The sequence below is a fragment of the Megalopta genalis genome, chromosome 6 (assembly GCF_051020955.1).
Source record: "Megalopta genalis isolate 19385.01 chromosome 6, iyMegGena1_principal, whole genome shotgun sequence".
NCBI lineage: Eukaryota > Metazoa > Arthropoda > Insecta > Hymenoptera > Halictidae > Megalopta > Megalopta genalis.
This window is the reverse complement of record NC_135018.1, coordinates 24,828,900-24,854,792: the sequence shown is the minus strand read 5'-3', so window position 1 is coordinate 24,854,792 and position 25,893 is coordinate 24,828,900. Positions and strand designations below refer to the sequence as shown.

The following is a 25,893-nucleotide window of genomic DNA, read 5'->3' as shown; positions in this document are numbered from 1 at the left end:
GAACCAAAATCATGCTCTACTCGCCTGATTTCGGGCCTCGCGAACCACGACCATTTATTATCAGCGACCAACAGGCTATCGTTCGACCCATCGAAGAAACTTTCTGCGGCTATTGTACGTTCACGCGCGCGCTCTTTCCTGTTTCATCCACGCGGTGCGGAGCCAGTAAGCAGCGTGTCGCCGAGAGGATCATTTCGAGATCCGTAGACTCCACACGCGTCCGGCTTGTCGGAATGATCACGGGCGATCCAAGTTAGTCCTGGCCAGTGAAGACAGTGAACTGTTACTATCGAGAAAACGTCGAGATTGTTCCACCTGAATCGTCGAATTCGGAGCGGCTTTCGGATGCGCAGCAAATGGCCAGCCATTTACGTTCGAAAGGTAAGCCTAAGCGTCGTGGAACCACGAGGATGTCACCTGAACAATGCCCAGGATTTCTGAGACAAATGTTGCTTCGTATTAGGCGGTTTTGAGGTCGAAGGTTTCGCCGAGGTGATCGCACACTTCGGTACGCACGTGGGATTTCCTGTTGCTGCTTGTCGGCGGAACCTTGTGCGTGTTCGCCGTGTACCTGTAATAGAATTTTTCAAAGTAAAGTGAGATTATGATGCAGCTTTGTACTTGACAAGCCCTTCATCATTTTTGCGCGAGGAGCCGTTGTTTATTTGTTATTTGTACGTCGATGTTGTCCATCATACGTACTTTCCACTGTTTTGGATACTGCAAAATTTTGTGTAGTAATATATAATAATGCATAATTTTGAATTATTAAAATATATTTTTAAAAATATTAAAATACTTATTATATATAATTTTTATACAATAAAATAATAGGTAAATTCTGTCGCTCTCTCTCTCTCTTGTTCAGAATTCTTCTCATAAACCTTGCTGTTCGTATCGCTCGTCGCGAAGCTTGTTTATCCCTTAATCTAAACACTTTGACATGTGTGTGGGACCGAACTATTTTTCCAGATTTGAAAACGATAGTTTTGCGCTTTTGTACTTCTGATTTGATAAATGCTGGAAGACTATTCCGTATCATTTATCTAAACTTTTCAATAGCTATTTCATTCGATAAATTATTTTAGGGGATTTTTGGAGTGTTCGTGGAAGTTTTTGTCGAAACGTTAATAAAGTTATGTCGAATTGTAGCATTGTAAATTTAACGTCTAAAAAAGTTTACTTTTCCATGAGAATAATACTTGTTAAAAATGTAAGATTCTGAATGAAACACCCAGTGATTTAATTCAAATATAAAATGAGAACCACGGGATGGTCGTTTGTGACAATATTTTCGTGCAATGTATGAGGATTAATGGATGATTTGATGTTTTGATGAGAATGACGAAGTGTCGCAACAAGAAGTAGCCCATGTGAGAACTGCGCGACTTTCCTTTTGTTCTCCTCCGGGATTGTGCTCCGTCTACGTATCAAGGGAACATACCGTGTCCTATCTTTCGAAGTACAGTGTATGCAAATCAGCGTTTGCATTTCAATCATTGGATTCTGCACATTTTATCGTAGAATGATTCAGTTATGAATCAGTTTGCACAAACGAAAATTGAGGAATTGCGATAATATTTGTGAGACTTCATAATTTTTTTGTGCAATTTGAATTTCAATGTGATTAGGTTCGTGTCATTTTAAATCAATATGTGATGCAGAATGCAGCGGATCAAACGATGTGTTAGCCATAACAGTAAACGCCATCATTGTGATAAAAAAAACTTCATTTCCGGTATCAATAAATTTAACTGTCGTTCGATATCTTATCAATGTATTATCGATCTAGTTGAATGAAATGATACTTAAATAAATTAATAATTGTTACATAGATTTTCTGTTTAATAAACTTTCGTTTAAGCACACAGAGCCTCGCCCCTAACCATTATCATATTACATTTTAGTTTGACAAAATGTCGTTTATTGATAATGCCAGATTTCAAACGAATGCATCAAGTTGCAACATAATCGTACAGAAATACTATAATATTTACCAACTGGATCCGATATACCGTTACTGAAACATCGGGACAAATTATACTTAGGCAGTTAGATTAAACGATAAATAAGCTTCATAGCAAACACTAAGGTTTATTAAAAAAAATTATTTGTAAAACACAAAACAAAAAATCTTGGCATCAACCTACAAAACAATTATACAATACTTCGCATTGAAGATGGAAGGATATTCGCCTAATTGTAAGTTATTCGGTGGAGACGTCAGAGAAATTTGACAACATTGTTATTTATTATCTCCAATTTTTTAGAGCTATTTAAAAAAGAAAGACATTTTTATTCGACTCCTATGTCTAACAACTAACGCTGGACATTTCTATGTTGCATAAAGATTCTAATAACGACAAAACCTTGAAGCAACACAAGCTTCCACCGTTACATAACGCTTTCAATGATTTCTTTGTCTTCGAATGCATGAAGGAAATGAAAATAATCGAAGGTGATAGTTTGACCCGGTTGGTTGCGCATTTAACACCGGACCTGGAAGAAACAAGGGTACGAAGGAAATAATTATGCTAGAGGGGAACGCTATTAACGAACGATGGTGACTTATTTTAAACGGCGCGCGTTAGGCTATTTCTTTTCGCAGGCTTGCCTGCTAAAAATAATGCGGTTGCATTGTTCTAAGTGCACATCGACGCGACAAATTAACGTTTTGATCAGGCAGTGCTCATCGTCAAATGAATATTAGGCAATTTGAAATTGCCGCTCCATATCCGCTGTGCCAACATTAACTGCTTTGGCGGGAAATGTCGTACGAGGCGATCTCTTTGTCGGATTCACGCGTGAAATTTCATTGAATGGCAAGTTAAAGAGAACAAGAGGTCAATGACCTTCTAACGCGGAACGTTCTACCTCGAGGCACGAGGTACTTTCGTCTATACTATTTTGTTCCCCCACCGACGTCGATATTCCGTGAACGTCTGCTCAAATTTTTACCGAATGCCTCTGATGCTATCAATGTGATCGAGTGAGTTAGAATTATAATGGCGTAAGCCTCATTTCGATTTATATCGTAAAATATAATCGATACATGACAGAATGTTAAAGAGACAAGTGAAATCAATTATAAAGTTATTACAAATTAACTTAACTCTAAATTAACTTAACAATAAATTTCATGAGTAAACAATACGCATCCTAGTAAACAATAACACTGCTTGTTTCTCATTCACTTGTTTTCGTTTTTCTACGATCGTTGGAAGATCTGTTGTCACTACTTACCGATGTTCGACAATTCGTTAGTTTGAAGAATTGCTGTTAACAATTCCGTTGCAAATGTGAAAATAAGAAAAATAGGAATAAATTATTTAGTCTCCGTGGAAATGTGATATGATTTTCTTGATAGAATGTATACTTTAAATAATAAACAGTAGCATTTTATTTTAATATTTTAACAGCCAAAAATTTTCATAGCTAAATGGGAATGAAATATGAGAATAAATGTATCTGCTGTCGTTTCAATTCGGTGCAAAGTTTATTGAAGAATCAAACATTATGCTAATCAGCAATTCAAATGAAAACTTCCATGTAAGTTAAAATATTTCCTGCGAAAAATACCGATGTTCTAGCAATAGGTGACGTATGTAATTTACGTATATGATGAATAATTTCCAATAAGCAGATGTTAACAGCGGAATTTCTCTCACTAGATATTGTAAAATTATCCAGTGGACACAGCATTATAGTGAATGACACTTAGACATTGATGTCACCACATGTTCAGCCGTTTCCTCTAAATGAAAGCTTTGTATCTCTGGCAAGTTTTGTTCTTTTATTTCATTTAATCTTAATTTACTATTACTTTCTTTCGATTTTATCCTGGCATAATTCATACAGTAGTAACAATTATAGTAGTCCGAACAAACACGCGTCTATGTCGGGTCTATCGCAATGTGACGGTATGGACAATTTAAACAATATGGCGTAAAAACAGCGATTATTCCAAACAAATGAACCAGTCCATTTTTACGACACTGACGTCACATCTGCAAAGAAGGAACAAAAATTTGTCTTGAAGCAATTCTGCAAAGCAGTTATTCTTCAAAGTCATTCTTTACTCAAGAAGTATTTATGACAAACGTTATTTCTTTGGTATGTTTACTGTTAAACTTAATTTCTTAGAACGTTCGACTTTAACGTTCTTCTACGTCGCAGTTATTAAATGTCAATGTGTTTAATGTGGATTAGTATGAAAATTAACGTTACAACTACCAACGAAATTGAAATGGCTCATTTTTAATGTTTTCTCTTACAGTTGTCAAAATTGCATTGACACTTTTTTTATCAAATTACTAAAATCTGGCTTAATTTTAATAGACAGTTCTATATTTTAATTTAGACATCTAATGTACCACACAATTTTTTTTATAAAATACACTCTGGCCTGTAATATTTCTTTAATAATTTGATGGATATAGATTATTATTAGAAGTATATTCTCGGTGTATTTCCGCTACTATTCAAGTTATAGCAATTTGTATCCTGACGCAATGAGACACTTTTTTAAAAGTTTTGACGCAATCGGCTTTCTGACGCGGATGACTGGAATTTGCTATTTTCGGGATATTGCGATCTAGCGATATTTTCAGTTGTCGTCAAGTTAATGTTAGATTTTGAGCCTCGGAAATTTATTCACTACTACACATCCGCAGGAATTAAGTGCACGTTCAGGTCCTCGCTTCAAATTTTTCCTCATTTTAAATTCTACAAATATTTGTATTACTGCAAATTAAAAAGTAAATGAAAAACCATATTTAATGAAATTAGTTTGTTTTATTAATTTGAATCGCAATAACTATACCGCGAATCATTATGCGAAATAAAATTCTTCTGCACAAATTTTGGAGAATGAAACTTCTTTGTTTAATAATTTCAATAAATTGGAAACATTATGTCAATATTGTTAAGTTTGTTTATTGCTCTTTCTACTACTTTAAATCTCACCTACTCAGCTTCTCCTCGAAAGTGCATAAAATCCGCAGTTCAGTAATGAAGTATACTCAGTGGGCTTAGTTGTCCGGGAGAAAATACCGTCTTAGATGCACTTTCAAATACTAATAATGTCAGATAGTGAATAATTCAATATTCCGAAAAATGTATACAAATTAAAACACAAAATAATCTGCTCAGCAACGCCAGTATGTTAACGATAGAATTTTTACATCGTTTTTAAGAGATGTAAAAAAGACAAGATATTTTAAGTACATGATTACCACTTCAATGTTTACTTTTCACAATCCACTGTATCCTACCGGCGTGAAACATCATACCGGTTGTTAATAATAACTTTGAAGTGTTCACATATATTTATTAATATCCATGAAGGAGTGAAGAGTCATGATTAAATCGCGTAACTTGATACAAAATAAAAGTACTCTTTAAATCCTCAAGTTTCGTCTGGAAAAGAGTTTTGTCTAAAACTTTTAAATTTTAAATAATGCCACAAACTAATGGTTCTACATTTTATTCGAATGTAACAAACTTTCTGCTCAAACAAATATAAGTTGGTATATTCCACAGTCCGTTATTTTAAAAATTCATACTTTTCTGTCGTTTAATAATTTAAAATTTGTATTCAAATGGAACATATTTCCTGCTCAACCAACTATTTCTTCGTACTGTTTTTCTTTCTCTGGTTAACAACAAAACCGGTTTGAATGTATAATTATCGCAGTTGATCCTCTTAAGACCTTCGTGTAACTTATGCATATGTAATGTGTGTAACGGACGTCGTAAATTGTCAACAGGTGCTCGAGTAATGATGCTCCGATGATATCTTGACCGAAGAGAAGATAGAATCGGATACAATGATGGAGATACTCGGTGTGAGGTTCGCACCCTTAAACGTACCGCTGAAACGAAGATTGGAAACCCTTTCTGCGGCGTTGCTGATCATTGTATTAGGTTTCGGGGATCTTATTGGCTACGTTCTCACCGCTTACCTGCTCTTCTACACCGAAACTGTACGCTATTTCATCTTATTTTACTTCATTTGGATGTACTATGACTGGGACACGTGCAATAAGGGCGGCCGAGCGTGAGTACCATTCAAATATCATCTGGCCTAATCTGCTGAAGTATTAACCCTCTGATGGTAAAGCTTAAGTCCATTTTGACCCAGAAGAAAATACGTTCCATCTAAACTTTTTAGTCTAGATTAAAGTTCTTATTAAAGATTAATTTTGATTTTACAAGAACAGATTTAAAAGTAGGTAAAACAATTTTTCCATAAGGATTTCGAATGAAAAACCAGCATTTGTAGAGTAATTGTTTTCAATGTTATTGAACATTTCACAAAACATCGTTAGATCCACTTTACAATACACACCTTAAAATAAGTTCTGTTAAAGGCTCGTGAAAAATAATAATTTTTGCAAAAACAGTCGTCGATAAAGTAAAGATCCACCAACAATATTCCAAAAAAGGTTCAACAGCATTTGAAAAATTAATGTTACATCCAGCTATTACAATATTATGTTCATTGATCCATTCATATAAGAACGCTTAACGAATTTCACGCGCGCGTTGCTTGGTACTAAAATGAGTTCAACTTAAAAGTCATAACTTAAAAGTTATAATATATACACTTGCAAGTATAATAGTAGTTCTCGATGTTATAAATAGCATTACCATTATGAAGTCAAACATTTCATTTGTATATACAATAACGTGACCGATACATGCATCGCGGCATTACTACTCTCAAGAAAACAATGAACTGATATCGAGGTGACATTTATTCATATATATATATAACATACATACATCATACAAATACAAATACGCAAAGATATTATTCAGAGCAGGACGGGGAAAAACTGTTCGAGTTAGAAACTGTAGACTGTAAGGAAACATTTGTGCGAGAATAAACGGCATTCTGCAAGTTATTCTATAGAATCGCCTTTCAAATATAAGTACACTTATAAACCCCTATCTATAGCCATGTCAAGCACCTGATGTAATGACGCATTTTAATCCATTGTTGATAGAAATTTTTTTAACATATTAAACGTAATTTCCTAAAACAATTTGATCACACGTCGAATTCTTAAATACTGGCAAAAGTAGTCTTTTTTTGTTATTCCTACAATTAGCCCATTAGCCGTATATTTAGAAAACATTCCTCCTGCCTAAAAATTTGTCCGTGGATCTCAAATCAAGTAAATATCAAGTCTAAATATACGGAACCTCCTTGTCAAAGGATTAAAAATCTTTCAATCGATACACCACTGCCGTCGACCTTGACATTTTAATACAGTTTCTCAATGCCAACAGAATTTTCCAATGAACTAAATATCGGGTTGACCCACAACTTGGTACGGGCGCCTGCTAGGTTTCCACTTGATCGCTGTCATTAGTGAAAACAGCTGGCTTTCATAAGTCAGCTGTGTAATCCTACATGTAATAATTACGTACGTTTTATAATTTTTGCAAGAATTGGGCAGAAGATGGTAAAAAGAAATCATCAAATGAAATGACGAGTACGATATTATTGAATAATTTGTTCTCGTTAAAAATAAATTATATTTTATTCAACGTGGTTTAATCTATTATACGAGGTGGGCCATTTTTCGATTTCTTTTTAGTATTGCCGTTCAGTATTTCTCAAAGTTTTCTGCTTTATTGAAAAGAACAAATTAAAGAGTAAACGAAAGAATAAAGGGTCTCTTTAATGAAACATTAAACTTCGGAAAATATTAAATCGGTTCTTTTCGTAGCAACTTTGAAAAGAAACCAACAGATGGCCCACCCTATATTGAAGTAAAACATTCATGAAAAAAATAAATGTTACGATTTCTTTGTCTTAGCGCTCGCTGGACGACCTGGATCAGGAATTGCGCGTGGATGCAATACATTTGCAACTATTTCCCAGTGAAGTTGGTGAAAACAACTGATTTGGATCCAGAGAAGAATTATTTATTCTGTAGCTTTCCCCATGGGATCCTGTCGACCGGAATCTTTGGCGCTTTTGGATCCGATATCCTCGGATGCAAACAACTATTTCCAGGATTGGACGTCCGGGTGGTTGTCCTCGATCAGCATTTCCAGATTCCCCTTTTCCGCGAATACGTTTCCGCGACTGGTAAGTACTAATTAGTTAGCAAAAATTATTCTTTTCGAACGACCTTCTAAATGATAAAAATGTTTATTCAAACCGTCTGAAAACTCAGGTGGCGTAAGCAGTACCGCGAAAAGCCTGAACTACCTGGCATCGACAAAGCCTGAAAAACCGTACACGGGAAGAGCCACAATCCTGATTGTCGGAGGGGCATCGGAATCACTGGAATGTCAGCCTGGCACCTATCGTATCTTGGTGAAAAGAAGAAAGGGTTTCGTGAAGATCGCGCTAAAGAATGGGTTAGAATCATCAATTTTTATAACTATTGGCACACTTTCCTCGTTTCGTTAACAATGCTTGTATTATTATAAACCGATCAGTCAATTTTTAGATAACATAATGCTATACAGTATAGCTTTTATATAAAATTCTACGAACGATCGTCTTGTAAATCGTAGTTTTCAAGATCAACACATATGAAAAACAACGAACGTCAGAAAATGTCTTGAATTGAATTAATAATCTGTATAGACTATTTCTATTGTTTATAAAGAATTGAAGAAGATGAAAAATTCGTGATTTCCGAATTTTCATGTCAACGCGGTGATTGAACTACAAATCTCTCTCTCTCTCTCTCTCTCTCTCTCTCTCTCTCTTTAGGCAATTCTTAATTCGGTATACATCATTCAGTAAAAAGCAGAACGAGGAACAAATTCGATTTGTCAGCTAAAAGATTCCTCAAAGTGAAAATAGAACAAAAATGTCATTAAGGTTCATTAATATTGTACACATGTTTTCTTGCATTTCGATGCAAGGTTCGCAGTCTAATAGATGAACAATCTGGGATTTTTAAGTGACTCATCGATTTCCTGTTCGCAGAATTCCTCTGGTACCTGTGTTCTCTTTTGGCGAGACGGACATATATGATCAGGTGTACGGCACCGAAGGCTCGACCTTGAAGAAGGTGCAACATTTCATTCGTAAGAAGATCGGGATCGCACCGATCATCTTGAGGGGTCGAGGATTCTTTCAGTACTCGTTTGGGATCATTGCTCAACGAAAGCCCATCACCGTCGTTGGTAAATAAGCTCATTTAACGTCCGATAAGTCAAACATGTGCTTTGCTCTTTTAAATTCCAAGTATCGCACAACAACTCTGTAGTAGCACTTTCAGATGCAATTAACGTGTATATTGTTAACACAATCATGCGACGACAAAATTTGAATAGAACAATGCAGATTATTGAAATGAGAAACGCTAGAAATACCAAATTTTCTCCTACTTTCTTTTTCCAGTTGGCAGTCCCATAGAGCTACCAAAAATTCCTGAACCAACAACGGAGCAGATCGACGAGTATCACGAAATATTCATCAAACGTCTGGTTGAACTTTTCGAGAGCAACAAGCACAAATACGTGGAGAACCCGGAATCAGTGACCCTCGAGCTGTTGTAATACGTATCGTTTTATCCGAATGAACGACAGCGGACGTCCGAGATCCACGAGATCGTTAAAAACTTGAAAGACCTTCTTGTCACGTATCTGGTGGTTGCATAAAAAAGTGGTGCGAGTGATAACAACCGTACTTTCCTGGAACTCATTTTTTTCTTAGTGAATTTTCCTAAGGTATTTTAATAGAAAATATTGAAATTAATAGCGTTAAGATGTTGAATAGTAATTACATTTTAATTGAATTGTTAAAGAGTTTTGTTCGATGTGAGGGCCTGAAACAAGACTTGCTCGAACGCAGTCATAAATCTTGTTGGAGCTTGGAGACGTTATGCATTTAAACAAAGAAAAGACAGAGGAAATCGAGTCGGTTAGATCGAAAAATGTTTTTTAATAGGACGAACGTTGTATACAGTTTTCGTTTAAAAACATGATTAAATCAGAACGCGTGTAGCGAAGTATACCTCGATGATCGGAACCAGTAATATTGCGAGAATCAAGATGAACGTGAACATAACGATCACACGTAAAATCTGCAAAAGAATACTGGTTTTATTATACATATGTTTGTTATTTCTACTTGGTTGTTTGTTTCTGTCGCGTTCTTCGTGTACCTTGTCCTGCCATTCCTTGTTCGTGATGCAATCACGAAACTTCATTCGCGTAAAGTGTACCGTACTGTACAACGGTATCCACGTGTTCGGCATTCGACGGTGGAGAAACGTGTCCAGGTATTTTCGGAAAAGAAACGACTTTCTGTTCACCAACTCCCTCATCTGCAAATTTGCTGGCATGTAACAGTATCGTTTAAAGGGAAATATCACCATGACGGTTTGAAAATCGAATTTGTTGATTTAGTTTACTCGAAAATGTATTCAACGTCATGACAAAATGGTTTGTATAAATTCTGACATTTAGCGAAATTATGGCAATGTATAGGCAGACGAATTTTATCATTTAAAAATAATTATCCTTAGTAATAAATTTACAATATTATAAGATAGAATTATAACAGATGATTGTGAGTAGACTTCATTTATGATTATCTCGGAGCTATGTTTTTCTACTTTCTGGCTAGCCGAGAGATAATATTTCTATTATTACACATTCGATTTTCATGAAATTTCGAAATGCTACATATTCTGGGAGATAAAGTGTCGAAACAATCGAATTACTCCGTCATATTGTACGATACAGACCCAAAAAAATTGAGATATAAAGTTGCAAGTTACATTTTGACTTCACACAAAAATTAGATTCTTTTATAACTAATATTATCTCTGTGAAAATAATTCGAAAGCTCTACTCATTCTCTTCAAGGTAGTCCCACCTGGATTGAGTAGATAGTGAAACTCAAGCATTGGAAGCTAATACTACTCGTTAGAAATCATACAGGGAGGTCATGCATGTATCGATGTGATAATTAGGTCCAATTACAATAGTATCTGCAAACCTCAAATATCTATTGCATTATCTACATCGCATAGATATTTTATTTGGTTTTTCCATTCATTATTTATATCAACCTTACACAAACTGTAACACAATTAACATTTTATTTCACTCAAATTCTAAAAAATCTACATAAAATATAAGACAATTAACGGACTCACGAATTGTTTACGATATTCCTTAAAAAATTTTTGAAACGACATGAATATTTAGTTTTTGTTTCAGATAAAGAATCATGCATTTAAACTATCCATAGAGCACTGTACTTTTGTTCGCAATAAATTGTATAGAACAGTCAATATCACGGGATGAAGACTCATATACATACACTGTAAGATTAGATCGACAATGATCACAGCAAAAACTTACCTCAAAATAATTGTACATAGCTAATTCGCATATCGCGTGAGCGTCGTCACTTCTTAATTCAGTAAACATCGGTAGAACCTTGCTAAAGTCCGAAGCATAACGATCCATTAATTCATCTAATAATAAAATATCCTCGAATCCCTGTTAATTGAACACATCATTATTACAGTAATTTTGTATATTCCACAGTGTGGGTCGATAAGAACAACCGTCTAAAATAACTCGTTTCTTATTGATTGTATTAAAAACATTTGTAATTAATTATGTAGCATTTTGGGTGACGTATCGAATAGATCAACACCTTCAAAAAGTTCGGCAAAAAGTAAGGTATACAAATATGAAATTGCATCCATCTGTTACGTCGTTCGAAATGCTACAGAATTTATTCGAAACGTTTTTAATCCAATCGATGAGAACCGTGTTATTGTAGACAGTTCTTATTTACTCACCGTGCATATTGCATTGCAACGAAATTTTCAGAGAAAAATATGCGAACCTTTTATTAGCTTTACCAATTGAGAGATTTTTCCATATGAAAATAAAATATTTCACATACCGTTTTAATTGAAAAATATTAAAAACGAATGGAGAGATATTTTTAATCGAATAAAAGTTTCGGACAATATTTATTCTGTTCTATATTCGAGCAAATACCACTAGATGTTTCAATTTATATACAGCATTGGAAACAACTCACGGCGTTCATTCCTTGAGCATAGAAAGGCACCATAGCATGTGCAGCGTCGCCCACAAGCAGAGCAGTCTTCCCAACGTGATAAGGTTTACACTATAATCATATTCAATTACTTCAATGATATTTTATAGAAAATCTTTTAATGTAAAATCCTGGAATATTTATTTTCTAAAGTCGCTTATAAAATCTTGCGATACCTACCTTGATAGAAATCAATGTTTTGGGTTCTCTCTCGAAGTAATCTTTTACCAACTTCTGCTTGCCAATTAAACGCAGAAGATCGGGAAATTGTTTTTCATAAAAATCTAGCAGATCTTGCGGCGTCTTCAATTTGTTTAGGGTTGAGAAAGGTGCGAATATGTTTCCGGTAAAGGTACAGTCTTCATTGGGCAAGGCAATCATCATGAACTCCCCACGCGGCCAGATATGTAGATGACTGCCGCTCATCGCGAACTTTAGGATAATATTTCCTATTATATACTCCAAACTATAACTAATTCTTCCTAATTTGAAGTTATTGTGATCAAAACATTTTTAAGAATATTATACGAAAAGATAGTACGTGTTAACTGTATTTGCTTTTTTAGAATGATAAATTAAATATCAATGTCAAGATTGTGCGATAATAATAACGTATCTTCAAATACTATTCTTTCGGCTCAAACTTAACTTTTTGAAATATTAACAAAATTATTTTAACGCATTTTAAAACAGATAGATCAAACAATAAACAAGCTTTTAAGTTTTAACGAAACAAGCAATAGAAGAAAAGGAATTCAAGAATTGTTTCAGTGTTAAACTAATACTTACACGATTGTTAATGTAATATTCTACTAACTCATGTTTTTACATAATATATACAAAACATTTAGCTACGATAATGTACGAATTAATTACCATTATACTGGAAAACGTGAGGTCATCGAAGAAATATAGTATTTAAAAATAAATGTAAGTAACCAAAGTACTATTTACGTATTATATGGCACAATTATGCGCACCTTGTTATCTTTGTCAGCAGGGACGAACAGCTCAACGTAACCGTGCTCTATGTACGTCTGATTACAATTGAACAGTGGTCTCTTCATCATCATTTTTCTGACTGTCGAGTACGCGCCATCTGCCCCTATTATTAGGTCCGCTTCTACTTCTTCTATTATTTCGTTTTTTGTGCTAAAATGTACAGTAACCGTAATACCATTGCAAGATGTGCTATTAATTTTAACGAAAGTGTTCTTACTCGTAGATCTTTATTATTCCATTGTCGAGATCGGCGTCTATCAGTTTCTTGTTAAAAAGGAGACACACTTCGGAATACTTTTCGGCGGCTGTTTCAGAAATTACATAATTAAGGGAAGACCAAGAACACAATTATCACGACGCTATCATTTAATAATAAGGAAGCGTTTATTAATCCCCATACGCCAGCGGAAATCGAAGCGGAAGATCCTAAGATGATACTTTAGCTTGCACTTTAAAATCTGAATTAATAAATTGTATTTTATCGTATTTTTTTATATAGCATACTTTGTGGCACACTTTTCTTTACCTTTTAATATACTTGTAGTTGTAAAATAAATCACAAGGCGAGGGGTTAATGTTACATTGATTTCTGTCACGTAGAATTCGAACTATATTATAGAAATTTTCCATTTTTCAATAGACATCTCTAGGAAAGCTTTCGAACTCCCCTGAGTACGGCGTGGAAAACAAATCGGGTGTCGCAGCAAGTATAATGCGTGCCGAGGCGCACGCATCGAATGCACAAAGATCGTAAGATGTACGGAGCGGCAGTGACAAGAAACGTGACACGCTCGAATTCTTGTGGCTTCATGCGCCACCGCGTCATCGGATACGCGACCATGTTTTTTTTCATGTGAAAAGCATCTCGTGTTCGTTCATGTACTTTTAATGCAAGATACAACAAACGGATCAAAATAACCTGTTGCAAAATCTCGACGGTAATCGATACCGATCGCGGGAGAATTTTTTAGGGGATGTCGATGCTGCAAGTAGTACAACTCAACGAGTCAGAGCTGGATACATTTAAAAGAAGTGCTGGTAATAATGATTGAAGTACTTTTGTTGCAGTAAAATGATATTTTCAGATTTTCTTGCGACTTAAATTGAAAATAATTATTTCAAATTAATTAATGTTAACACGGTATTGCAAATAATCCTTAAAAATATTTTTACTTGTTATTTAGAAAAATAACTGTTGTTGTTAATATACTATTAATATTATATATTAATATTATATATAATTAATATTATAGTATTAATATTGTATATAATTAATATTATAGTATTAATATTGTATATAATTAATATTATAGTATTAATATACTATTAATATTATTTTAAGCTGCACTGCAATAACTAGAGGATTATAAAATGAAACAATTCTAATGAATAATCTGTATGTATATAATATATAATAATATGTGGTATATCTGTACGATTATGTCATGAAAGTGTGAAAAGAAAATAGGTGACAACCGCGAAAAAATATTTTATGCAATTATTTTCAGATAAAGTTGCAAGGGTTAACGATCATGTCACGTCATTGGTTTTAAGGTGTCGTGTCATCAACTCTAGGGAACTTTCATATACTTGATATGAATTTTTATGATTTATTATATTTCCCATGAAAGAGATATGAAAAAAACAAATAATTATTTCGCGTCATTGTGACAACATTTCAGACAATGAACTATTTATGATAACCGTGTTTATACTCTTCAATGCCATGAACGTAATTGACACTTCAAGCTCACAGAAAGGTTTGAGATTCCTTTCTTTAGCAAAACAAATTAACTATAAAATGAATATGTAAACATTCCGTAAACCATTAACACGAGAAATTTTAAACAATAATATATCGAGAAATAAACGAGATTTAAATATAATGATTATTATTAATAAAATATGCACACAGTTCTGCTGAAATTGACTTCAAGAGAAAATTATAAATATTTGCTAGAATGTACGCATTCAGCCTATGAAACAGATTCTTTTATATATTGTTAATAATAATTTAACTATATTATCTGCGACTATTTAGTTTCGCACACTATATTATCAAGAAAACTATCAATTAGAATCTAGTCATATGAAAACTTTTCAGTGGGTTTCATCTAAAACCGATTGTGAAGTAGGAATAGAGTCTATATTACAAATCTCAGATAATATGCATATATGTACATTACAAACAAATTATCATTTGAAATGGTCTTACTTACCATTTAATAGGACCACGTTTAGATATCGTCTGCTCACGGAATAAATGCACTGCAAAACGGAAATATATCTTGACCATTAAATTAGAATCAAATGAAAAGATTTCACTTTTCTAGCTGAAGTTAGCTTTACAAATTATTACTATTAAATATACAAGATATAGTAAAATGAAAAATAGTAAAAATAGTAAAATGTGACATACGTTTTTTTTCACGCTATCATAAAGGATTTCCTTTAAGGTGCCATCTTTGTTGTGAAGCATCCTTCCTTGCATGGCGATGCCATGATGATCCACTATAATCTCTTCAAGACCAACAGCTCTCAAAGCTTCGCGACCTCTGGCTGATAGAGCTAAGTCAATGCTTTGACCTCTGTAATCCTCTAGTCTGATGTCTACAAAGAAATTAATTCACTTCTTCACTGTCCAAATTACAAGCGTCAGCTGTTGCAAACAATTTATATAACTTATTTCTTCCGCAACTTAGTCGATAATTAAAAGATATCGATATAGAAAATATTGATATAAAAATTTGAACATTTATTTAAACTAATGAATATTCGTAATTTAAAGATAACGAAGTGATATTGAAATTTATTTTATTAATATTCACCTGCACGGTATTCATAGACACACACGGAGAGTCCTCGCTTTGCAAAGAAACAAGCAGCCAAAGCCCCAACCTAAAATATCGAATCTTGCTATCTAATTTGATTAATAATGTTACAGAAACAGCTGATAAGAATTTATAGTTGTTCCTGTGTACAAGTAATTATTTTTCAAAACAGTTTTCACGCACCAGACCACCCCCTACAATGGCGACTCGCGGCTTTCGATCGACAACTGTCATGTTATTCCGTCCTGCACCGAAGCCACTGACCAACTACCTGCCTTAACATGATCTACAGGCAAGTTTATATGCGGGTTGAGTCACAGGGCATTAACTCGGCAAATAGATGCATTGGTTTCGGAGATAGAACCGGATTTTTTAAGGACCGTCGTGCAAATATTTTCACGGTATGCAATTATAAACAATTGCAAGTACAATTCAGAAATTCATCGTCTGAGGATCTTTATACAAAGTGATGGAATATAAATTAACTCTTGTACCATTTTAGTGGATTGTATACTAAATAATATACTAATAAATATCGTCGATATTCTAAACGATGCGATAATAATATAGTAATAATAGTCACTTGTTGGTCATTCGTTTTTCTATTTTTTAATGGAACGTACATTTGTCCTAAATATCATCGTTTCTGAGATAATTTGACTTTATTCATCCTATTACTTTCATTGTGAATATTGTAAAACATTGAAAACTAAAATTCTCTCTTAAATAAAAGATATCAAAACACATCTCACACGTACATAAATAGCTTAATCTAAGGCAATCCTAAACAACACTATTTATTGTAAAAATCGGTATTGGTTTTATGTAGTGCTGTATTTACATAAATATTCTATTATCCGAACATTATCCAAAATTCGCAGTATTTACAAAAATAAGTTTCCTGCGCGTTAACGAAACGTAAACATAACTCATAGGTCATGATACTTTTGAAGTGAATGTAAGCAGCTACAATATAAATACACTTAACTTTGATTGGATCCGTTTCCGACATAGTATATTACTAAAGTCGCCCTAAACTTAGTAGTCCCATACAAATTATATGAGAGTATTGATCTAACAATGAATCAATTTTCAAATTCCAAAAAACTTGATATAGTCTTAACGTATGGTGAGTGCAAAGAGAATACTTTACGTATAGTGTATTTATACAGGGTATCCTAAAATTATTGTACACAAGCGGGAAATGAAGGATTCCTGAGGTCATTTAACCCGAGAAAGATAACCTACGTCGCAGAGGCGCCTGCGAAATAAACAACTGACTGCACCGTGGATGACGCAAAGACTGGAAGCACCCACTTTGTCAAGGTATGTGCGAAGCAACATTGAAAATATTCTTCCAAAATCTGCTGTACAGGCTTCCACAGATGATGAAGAAGAACCCTCAGCCAAAAAAAGGCGTTATTGCAGTCTTTGCACGTCTAAAAAGAAAAGAATGTCAAAGATGACCTGTGCCAAATGCAAAAAGACAGTTTGTGGTGAACACAAGAAAGACGTTTGTCATGACTGTCTCTAAAGAAATTTGTTATAATATTATAGTTTTTTTTACACTGATTATATTATAGTCTACTAGTTTGTAAGGATAAAACACTATTTTTTGTGATATTTTACGGGATTTGTTCCCATAAACCGAAGACTGTTGATTTTTGTTAATTTTTCATAGAGGTCTAGTGATTTAAGTTTAAAATTACTTAAAATATAAAAAAATATAATATAAATGCATTTTATTTTTACAATAATGCCAAACCTTTAAAATGACTAGATTAACTTAAATAAATATCCATTGTTAGTATAAAATTGACGCCTTAGAAAAGCATGCGCCTCTGAAGCGTATGGTTATCTTTTACGTACGTTGTCATATGGTTATCTTTCTAGGGTTAAGTAACTTTTTCCTTAGCGAAAATACAATCCGCGGATTCGTTTACGAGTTATTCACGAGAAACAGTGACCAATGAGAGACGAGATTAGTTGACGCGAAGCGGTCGAACCAATAAACAGAACTGGGCTTCGACCGCTCGTTGGCTCGGCCGCTTCGCGTCAGCCGAGCTCGCCTCTCATTGGTCAGTGTTTGTTATTAATAACTCGTAAACGAAGCTGCGGATTGTATTTTCGCTAAGGAAAAAGTTACTTCAAATGACTTGTGCAATACCGCTTGTGCAATAATTTTGTGACACCCTTATAGGCAGCGATATCGAAAGCGACATCAACCTTGTGGAAAAAACAAATTACGGTAAATTCTCTCCAATTGTCTCTCAGCTTGTAACAAAAATGGACAATTTAGGAAGAGGAGATACGATTTTTCAAGCCTCGTGACTCGTTTTTATAGTCACCGATTGTCAACAACTACAGAAACGAGCCGCTAAGCTCAAATAATTGTATCTCCTCTTCCCAAATTATCCATTTTTTTGTACAATCTGAGCATCAATTAAAGAGAATTTATTATACAACGAGAAATCTACTTCCAACAAGAAGTACTTGTTTCAAGAACATTGAATCAGTACATACGGATCACGTCATTGGCAGGCTTGCTCTCTCGACTAATCTCCGTTAAATTTTTAGTTATGAGAACATTTACGGTTAATTGTCTATGAAAGTCGACGCAATCTAGGAACCTCAGAATCGGAACATAAACGCATGCAGTGCCGAGTGAGTTCGTTTGTCATCAGTTATAACATAACGACACAAAGTTAAAAATACATAGTGCTATTTAAGAGAAGTCAAAGCGACCGAAGTTTTTCATTGAATAAAAAAATGTTTACCATTGCACTGTATTCCCATAGAGGTACGGAATAACTGTTGTTCGAAACTGTTTTTCGTCAGATTGACGGAAATGTCTAAAAATCTGTCGAACGTCCTCTACTTTCAGAAATAACACATAAAGCTCATCGATGTTCATCCAAGGCGTTGTACATTTTAGTAAATTGTTTTAGTAAAGTTACGTTCGACGATATTTCTAAACTAGCCAGATACAATTATGTTCGAAATGAAATGAAATCGTTAACATTTTTAAACTGTAACGCAAATGTAACGCGGATTGCAGTTGTCCATTGCCTCCAAATTTTGCACGCATCACTTTCTCATCAAGTGTCGCACTTTTAGTGGATACGACTGAAAAGCCAACAAATAAGGACCACGCTATTGTCGATGAACAGGATGACCAGATTCAAATCAATTCTAACAGCCGTTGCGCTGATAACTGTTGGATCAGCCTCGTAAACTTTGCGAGTCGAAGGTCCTCCGCGTCTTCCGCGTCTTCGGCAAACGATGGCGCGGGAAGCCGCCGCGGGGTTGAAGAGGACGTTCGTCTGCACAGGAACCACCCAACGATGATGATCGCGATGATGATGACGCGTGGCGTGGCCGTCGTGGTCGCGGCGCTGTCCGAAAAATCAAAAATAGCCGGTGTGCCAGTCAGTGCGGCGATGTCGACGGCGAACGACGTTTCGGCGGAACGGTTCGGCCGGTGGTGGTGGTGCTGGCGGAGACGAAGGAGGAGTACTACCTGCGGGTCAACGATGCCGACGGGATATTCGACGACGATCGTCCTTCTCGGTGTACTCGCGGTGTTATGCTCCCTTCTGGGCACCGTGGACGCAAGGACGAGTAAGGACGAGTCGCGGGGTAAAGGCCACAAGGACACGGAACCTGTCATCGAAGAAGTCAACGCCAAGCAGCTCGAGCGGCTCCTCAACGAGAAGGATTTTGTTGCCGTGTACTGGTGTAAGTGACGCTCGGAAGCTTCTCTCGATGTCCTTGGGACACTTTCACTCGCCTATCGCTTTGTTAGAAGTAATTAGTATTAATAGGAAATTGGAAGATTCGAATGGTGGTAGTCGCTTAGGATCTCAGGGAACATCTCTTGAAAACACTCCTCAAGATGTAATCATCCTACTAGCTCATCCACAATCCCTGCGTCTCGTATGATCGCCTGTCGCCCAATCGTTTTCACATTTTTTTATATTAATGTATTTATCACTTGAGGTTTTGCCGCATTATAAATTCATGGCAACGATAGTTTTAATTGTTTCTTGTACTCTGTGTCATAAACGTTTCACGGTTTCCCCGAGTGTCTTTTACATAATAGTGTTACATTGTTCCATTGGTCGCCGATGAATACTTACAGGGGTGTTTACAATCGAATGGTATGGCGTACTCGTATGCGGTAGACTTTGTTTAAGAAATTTTTCTGTACTGAGAATAACGTTTTTCTTTTACTAAATGAAATAATTAGAAGCTGCGATCATCATGTAACTACGGAAGGGTGACACCTACGCACACACTATAACCGTGGTCCACGTGCTGCCCTACACGTGTTCCTTTCTCGTAAAGAACCGTCCAGAATTTCGATAGTTTTCCACCGCAAAGAAAATACTGCAAAATGAGTATTGAGATTACGTTACTGAAAATTTTCGGTTCGGTTACGCATGTTTTTTTTAGAAATTTCGTCGAATATAGAAAATCTTCTTAAAAATATAAAGTCGGATGAATAAATCGGAACGATCGCAAGGCGAATGAAATTGGACTTCCTGGTTTTCAAAACGCAGCCCAAAAATACTTCGAAAGTGACTTCACAGAATGAGAATGAAGACCCACGCGACGTCCGACACGTGGCAAAACCTCGCTCTTATATAACACATCTGCAGTAAGTCCTTTGAGTCCTCGTTTGGCCGCCGAATACTTCGGGAACCTCTGTCACCCTCTCTGTTCTCTCCCTCTTGCATTCCTCTTGGTTCATCGACTCTAACGGATACTTCACCCCTCTGGCTATCTACCACTGTCTAAAAGAACTATGGCGACTTGAAATACTATTAACAATTCGAGTGCATCTATCGAATTTTTTCCCAATTCCATTTTCCCCTTTTGTCGACAGCTTTCAATCAGGAAGGGTCTGTGACCCTAATATTTATTTCATGATCTCCTTTACCCTTTAAAAAGAGTGATAATCATTTTATCGAAACAATACCACTCAATTTTATACTGGATCGTGACTAAACAATTGAATTTAGAATTTTTTACACATTTCTCTATATTTTCATTTTAGTTTTTCATATTATTTAATATTCATCGACGATAAACGAATTGTTTAATTTTTAATTGGTAAAACACGGATTTTATGCATTTGTGACAAAAGTGAATAAAAAAGAACAGAAGATAGCGTAAACGAATTGAACGATATTATTACATTATTTTCGATGTATTGAATGATTAATTTTTCTATCGAACGAAGTTTACCCACTAATTACCGTAGAATCGATGTACTTATGTTCCGTTGCTCCGAGATTGCTCGCGCTGGCGTGGTGGTGTGCCGTTTAAAAATACTACCACATAAACTTCGACTGTTTCGCATTCGCTTCAGAATATATATTCTTTAACTTATTCGAGGCCGCGTTACGCTTTCTTCGACGTCCGTAGAATTTTCTTGGCCCGTGACGGGCTGCTTCAACCCTCCCCCGTTCTCCTTCGGCGTCTTCTTCGTCTTCTTCTGGTTGTTCGACGTCGCCGAATTATATAACCCGTGGCTGTGCCGTAGTGGGTGTTGATGAAAGCCAGAATTGCAGAACAGGACTCGTCATTGAGATCGTTTTCTGTGCAACGGCGACGAGTGAGACGTCAATATGAGAACGGTTTAATGTACCAAGGCGAAGACGCGGGTTCACCTGTTATAAATAAATCCCCCGGCAAGAGATTGACGCTTCTGTTTCACGTTCGCGTCGCTCGAGCATCTTTCCGCGGAGCTTCCCTCGATCGGAATCGTAAAAATTGAACGATCGAGCTGTTCAAGTCGATACGATCGTAGCGACGAGTCGATCACGGCGGTGCACAGTGTTTAATTGGACATTGTACTGTGATTCTAGAGCGAAAATAAACGTATCGGTTGCAGCGCTGGTTGTTTCAGATTACGTATGAAACTCGCTGAAATAATATTGTTTTCAGGTTACACTCGGTCTTCTATTTCAAGATCTTTCATAAATTATCCCGTGCGTGATGGTTGCTTCACGAACGCACGCGCTTTGCTGCGATTGTTTAGATGTCACCGAGAATTGTGAACACGAAGTTGAAGCATTTCAAATTGTCATTTCTTTCATACAAATTGATTTGTTAATGTTTAGTCTCGATCATGTGACCTTTATCTTTGTGGCGGTCTTCCATTCGGATTATATTCCTCAGATATATTTCTCGTACATTATAAAACATCCGCTTATTTGATTTCCTTCGAACACCGAAGACATTAGTTGAACGTTTATCTGAAATCGTTGACGCAGACGGTGATTAAATGTTTGATAATAATATCTGGTCGAACAGAATTTTCCCAGAAATTTCGTGAATTTTTCTTTCCCTCGAGGTGAATGTTGATGCCCTCAACATAATTGGTAATATACACGTCATGCGCGCGAATCGCGCTCACATGACAATTAACAGGTATTAAATTCACTGCTTTTGCCAAGTGGCCGGTCCACTCAGTAGGACAAGCCGTCTCTAGGCAGACGTAAGACATTGAGACCGTCTGCGGGAATATATTAATGGGTGCAAGAGATCGGTATAATTCTACGATGTTCTACGTCATTCTTTATCAAGAAATTCATTGTCTGGGGCATCACCGGCATAAACAGACCCGCGGCTCTGACCCGAACTTTTTGCAAATCAATCGTTTCTCGCAATAATTCTAAAATAAAACTTCTCGTGCCCTCGAATTACAAAATGTTTCATTGTCCAAAAGGTATATTTCGTTTACGACCAATGCGGATTCCAAATGATTATTTAATCGAGTACATTGTGTGATTACGTTGGTCCTATCTTCAGAACATTCGCGAAAATTAATCAATAAAGTGCGGATTTTTATGCAAAATAAAAATTGTCCGAGTTGATCGTATGAAACGTAAGTCGGATGAAAATGTCTTTCCTCTTTTAATAATCTTCTCAGAAATAATAAAATATTCTTAAATCCACCTATTGTATCCATAATTTTTTTTCTAACGTAGTCATTTTTATAAAAAATGCTTAAAACCCGCAGTCTATAATCACGTTGTTTGAAACAATATATATATAACATTAAGTGTGCACGTGACGAAAAATACTTTTAGGACAATCTTAATATTACATTTCAAGAATGCTTCTATTATACTTTGAAAATAGTTCTCTTGATTCTCCAAATATATAAGTTGCTATGCGATTTTAACAGCTTGGTTGTGATCTAATAACAATTCGCTTTAGTTACCGAAAGATCTACTCTGTGATCGGCAACTTACAGAATTTTAATGCCGAGAGGCCACTGACTCATCGCGACGCACACAAACGCAAGCCGAGCCACGATCGTGGCATATCAAGACGCGTTGCCAGCCGTTGATTTAATTTCATCAAATTAACCCGGGAAGCAACAACGTTCCCGACGCGTTAATCATTTGGGGGAGAGAACGCGCGATTTCATTGTCCGCTCGAAATGTACCGAATCGGTTTACGGGATCTGCGAGTGAAGATACAAATGTCGAAGGAAGCTTACCATCATTTGGTAATTGGTAGAATCGGTTGCAAATTGAAACATCCACCACCGGCCAGGAAAATACAATTTTGTCATATGCAATTTCGTTTTTGATGAAATTCAGTTGGAAAATTCGTCAGGTTTAATATTTACAAGGAGTAGAATCAGGAAGTCTTCAGCAGACAAGTCGGTCGATTCCTATTCGATAGTACACGATATTAAACAAATTTTGGAATTCGACTGTTTCAAAAACGAATCGTCAAATGAAAGAACTTTATTTCGTTGTTATTCAACTTATTCTTACGTATGAAATAACCCTTCGTCAGTTATACCATGATTTACGAAACACGCACATACAAGGTAAAATGTATCTAAACATACATTTATTGTATAATACGTTAATTTATCTACATCGAGCAAAATTTACATAAAATAGTAAAATATTGATCCATACACCATCTGTAAAAACGAGCGTATCATTCGTTTGTACAGGTTGCAAAATAAAATGGACATATTTATGAGATAAACAATGAAAACAAGTAAAGTTGACAAATAAAGGACAATATGGTAACATATGGTTGAGGAAAACGTAATCCAAATGTATACTATGTAGCTCGTTGAACATCTTTCAAAACACTAAAGCTAGTACATGTGCAAAAGAAATAAACAGAAAACGATGAACCAATCGGTAAAACAGTTCGTGCATTCGTTGTGCAAGTTGATTTACAGATTTCGCAATTGTGCAACAATTTCAGCTGATGATAGACGCAGTAGAAAGTGTAGAAACAATGTAACACGATGACTGTGGATGCAACAAGACCTACTAATTCAGTCAGGTCCGAGACATTGTCCACTTACGCATTTAGCTCTCTTAAATTTTCATTTCCAAGTAGCCAGGTGAAGGAATCGGCTGTTTGTACTAAATTCAGTAAAATGATCAACATTAACTTGAAAGTAGCTTCAGAAATACATAAATAACGAATGGATCTAGCCATGGCTGCCGTTAAATCAACTTTATGAATTGTAAAATGACCCATTCGAGAACGGTTAAACTGGATTCGCAAACGTTACAAAATAACTGAAAACGACTATGCTGCGCGAGTTTCCATCATTCTGATTCCTCCGAGTTCAATCGGTTCGATCTATTCAAACTGAAACTTCCAGATACTTGAAATGAATAATAGAAAACACATAAACCCCTAATGCTTTTTTAAAATAGTTTGTAGGAATGATAAGATCTTAGCTAAAACGGAAAAGAACATTTTCTTCTGCAGAAATGCACACGTAATTCCGTTTAATAAATACACAAGCGTATCCGAATTAATTTGTAAAAGTGTTCAGTATATGTTAAAACAGATGTATTTTCAGGATGCACACACGAAGCCATTTTAACTCCAAATCCAAAATAGTTTGTCTGACCTACGGTATCTCCAGTTTATATCGCTTAGTGCATTTTCTACATACGGAATTTAATATTGTGACAGTTTTTTTTAAAAATATGATCAAATTTGATAACGATGATTTTAGAACACGATATAACAATTTTTAGGGGTGCCTCAGAATCGCCACTCGAGTGTAGAACGTTAACAGATCGGTTAATAAAGTCTGGTATTCTCTCGTTTTCTCATTTTCATATATCCATTGTTAGAAAAAGTTTTATGAAAAAATCGCCCAAGAAGATAGCAACGATCAGCCGAATCTGTGTTCGTTTAACAGATAGAGCGTCATCGGAAATGCGAATTAAACATCAGAATACGCATCATCTGTAATCATCAATTTCGTTCTTGCTTAGATAGCCGTCCGAATGCGCGTTCGATATAACCGTATCCTAATCCGTACGCAGACCAGAGCTTGAGAGTCACTGGTAGACGAAGTGGAACGTGCCGAACGAACTAGTGCAGGCAAAGCTGCATTCTACCTCGGCGAATAAGGGTTAAAGCCTTCGAAGGCATCACGCGTCTTGACAACCTGTTCCCCCGACGTGTTGGCGTCCCTCGCGCGTTCCTCTCGCGATTCTCCCCTGAATCACGTTTTCATAATACCGTCTGATGTAATAGTGGACGCGTTGGAGCGGCGACGACGAAATAACCAAGACAGTATACTACCGTCGGAGAAACACTAGTAACCTTGCCAAGAACATCCACCGAACCGCACAATCGCTCATTCTCTCTCGAATAATTGAATCTCGTTTCTGGTACGCTCAGAATTTTGCCCGCTTCGAGGAATTCGACGGCATGCGAGACCTTTTTACTTACCTCAATATACATCGGGTGCCTTTTATTCGAAATATGCGGTAGTCCAGGTTGATTGAAGTCTATCGAAAACTTGGATGAGAACGTCTCTGAATGGCATGCGACCTATCGTCAACGATGCTAATTAAATGTTTGTCAATGGTTCCTTCAGCAGCAAAGCTTCTTTCATGAAGCTAGCGATTCCAGGAAAAAGTTTTCTTCTCACTAGAACAGTTTTCTATTCAGGATGATAAGCAATCAAAAACAGAT

The 25,893-nt window shown here is 35.9% G+C and overlaps 3 protein-coding genes and 1 long non-coding RNA gene across 12 annotated transcripts in view; 2 read left to right on the top strand and 2 right to left on the bottom strand.

Annotated features, from left to right (window-relative positions):
• Window positions 1–158: 158 nt before the first annotated feature.
• Window positions 159–10,107, top strand: LOC117222275 (2-acylglycerol O-acyltransferase 2-A). The gene is made up of 6 exons (XM_033473906.2): window positions 159–381; window positions 5,769–6,058; window positions 7,830–8,104; window positions 8,193–8,379; window positions 8,960–9,159; window positions 9,377–10,107. Exons 2-6 carry the CDS (start codon window positions 5,829–5,831, stop codon window positions 9,532–9,534), a joined length of 1,050 nt encoding a protein of 349 aa, XP_033329797.2. The 5' UTR covers window positions 159–381; window positions 5,769–5,828; the 3' UTR covers window positions 9,535–10,107.
• cn (Kynurenine 3-monooxygenase cn) lies at window positions 9,900–25,865 on the bottom strand. Of its 2 annotated transcripts, none has more exons than XM_033473904.2 (11): window positions 25,648–25,865; window positions 15,895–15,964; window positions 15,486–15,676; window positions 15,286–15,334; window positions 13,284–13,371; window positions 13,045–13,216; window positions 12,245–12,496; window positions 12,047–12,136; window positions 11,350–11,490; window positions 10,143–10,304; window positions 9,900–10,061 (listed from the first exon to the last, which is right to left on the bottom strand). In XM_033473904.2, exons 1-11 carry the CDS (start codon window positions 25,657–25,659, stop codon window positions 9,963–9,965), a joined length of 1,326 nt encoding a protein of 441 aa, XP_033329795.2. In that variant the 5' UTR covers window positions 25,660–25,865; the 3' UTR covers window positions 9,900–9,962. The 2 variants fall into 2 exon arrangements, with proteins under 2 accessions (XP_033329795.2, XP_033329794.2); XM_033473903.2 differs by lacking the exon at window positions 25,648–25,865 and adding an exon at window positions 16,081–16,183.
• hlk (hulk) overlaps window positions 19,227–25,893 on the top strand; it is a 50,770-nt gene continuing 44,103 nt past the window's right edge. For all 8 annotated transcript variants that reach the window (XM_033473900.2, XM_033473902.2, XM_033473898.2 and 5 more), the window contains exon 1: window positions 19,227–19,635. In XM_033473900.2, the coding sequence (XP_033329791.2) occupies window positions 19,242–19,635 (394 nt within the window). In that variant the 5' untranslated portion in view covers window positions 19,227–19,241. The remainder of the gene's footprint in view (window positions 19,636–25,893) is intronic.
• Window positions 20,917–22,927, bottom strand: LOC143259769 (uncharacterized). Its single transcript, XR_013033770.1, has 2 exons — window positions 21,573–22,927; window positions 20,917–21,500 (listed from the first exon to the last, which is right to left on the bottom strand). It is a non-coding gene; the product is annotated as an uncharacterized LOC143259769 (long non-coding RNA).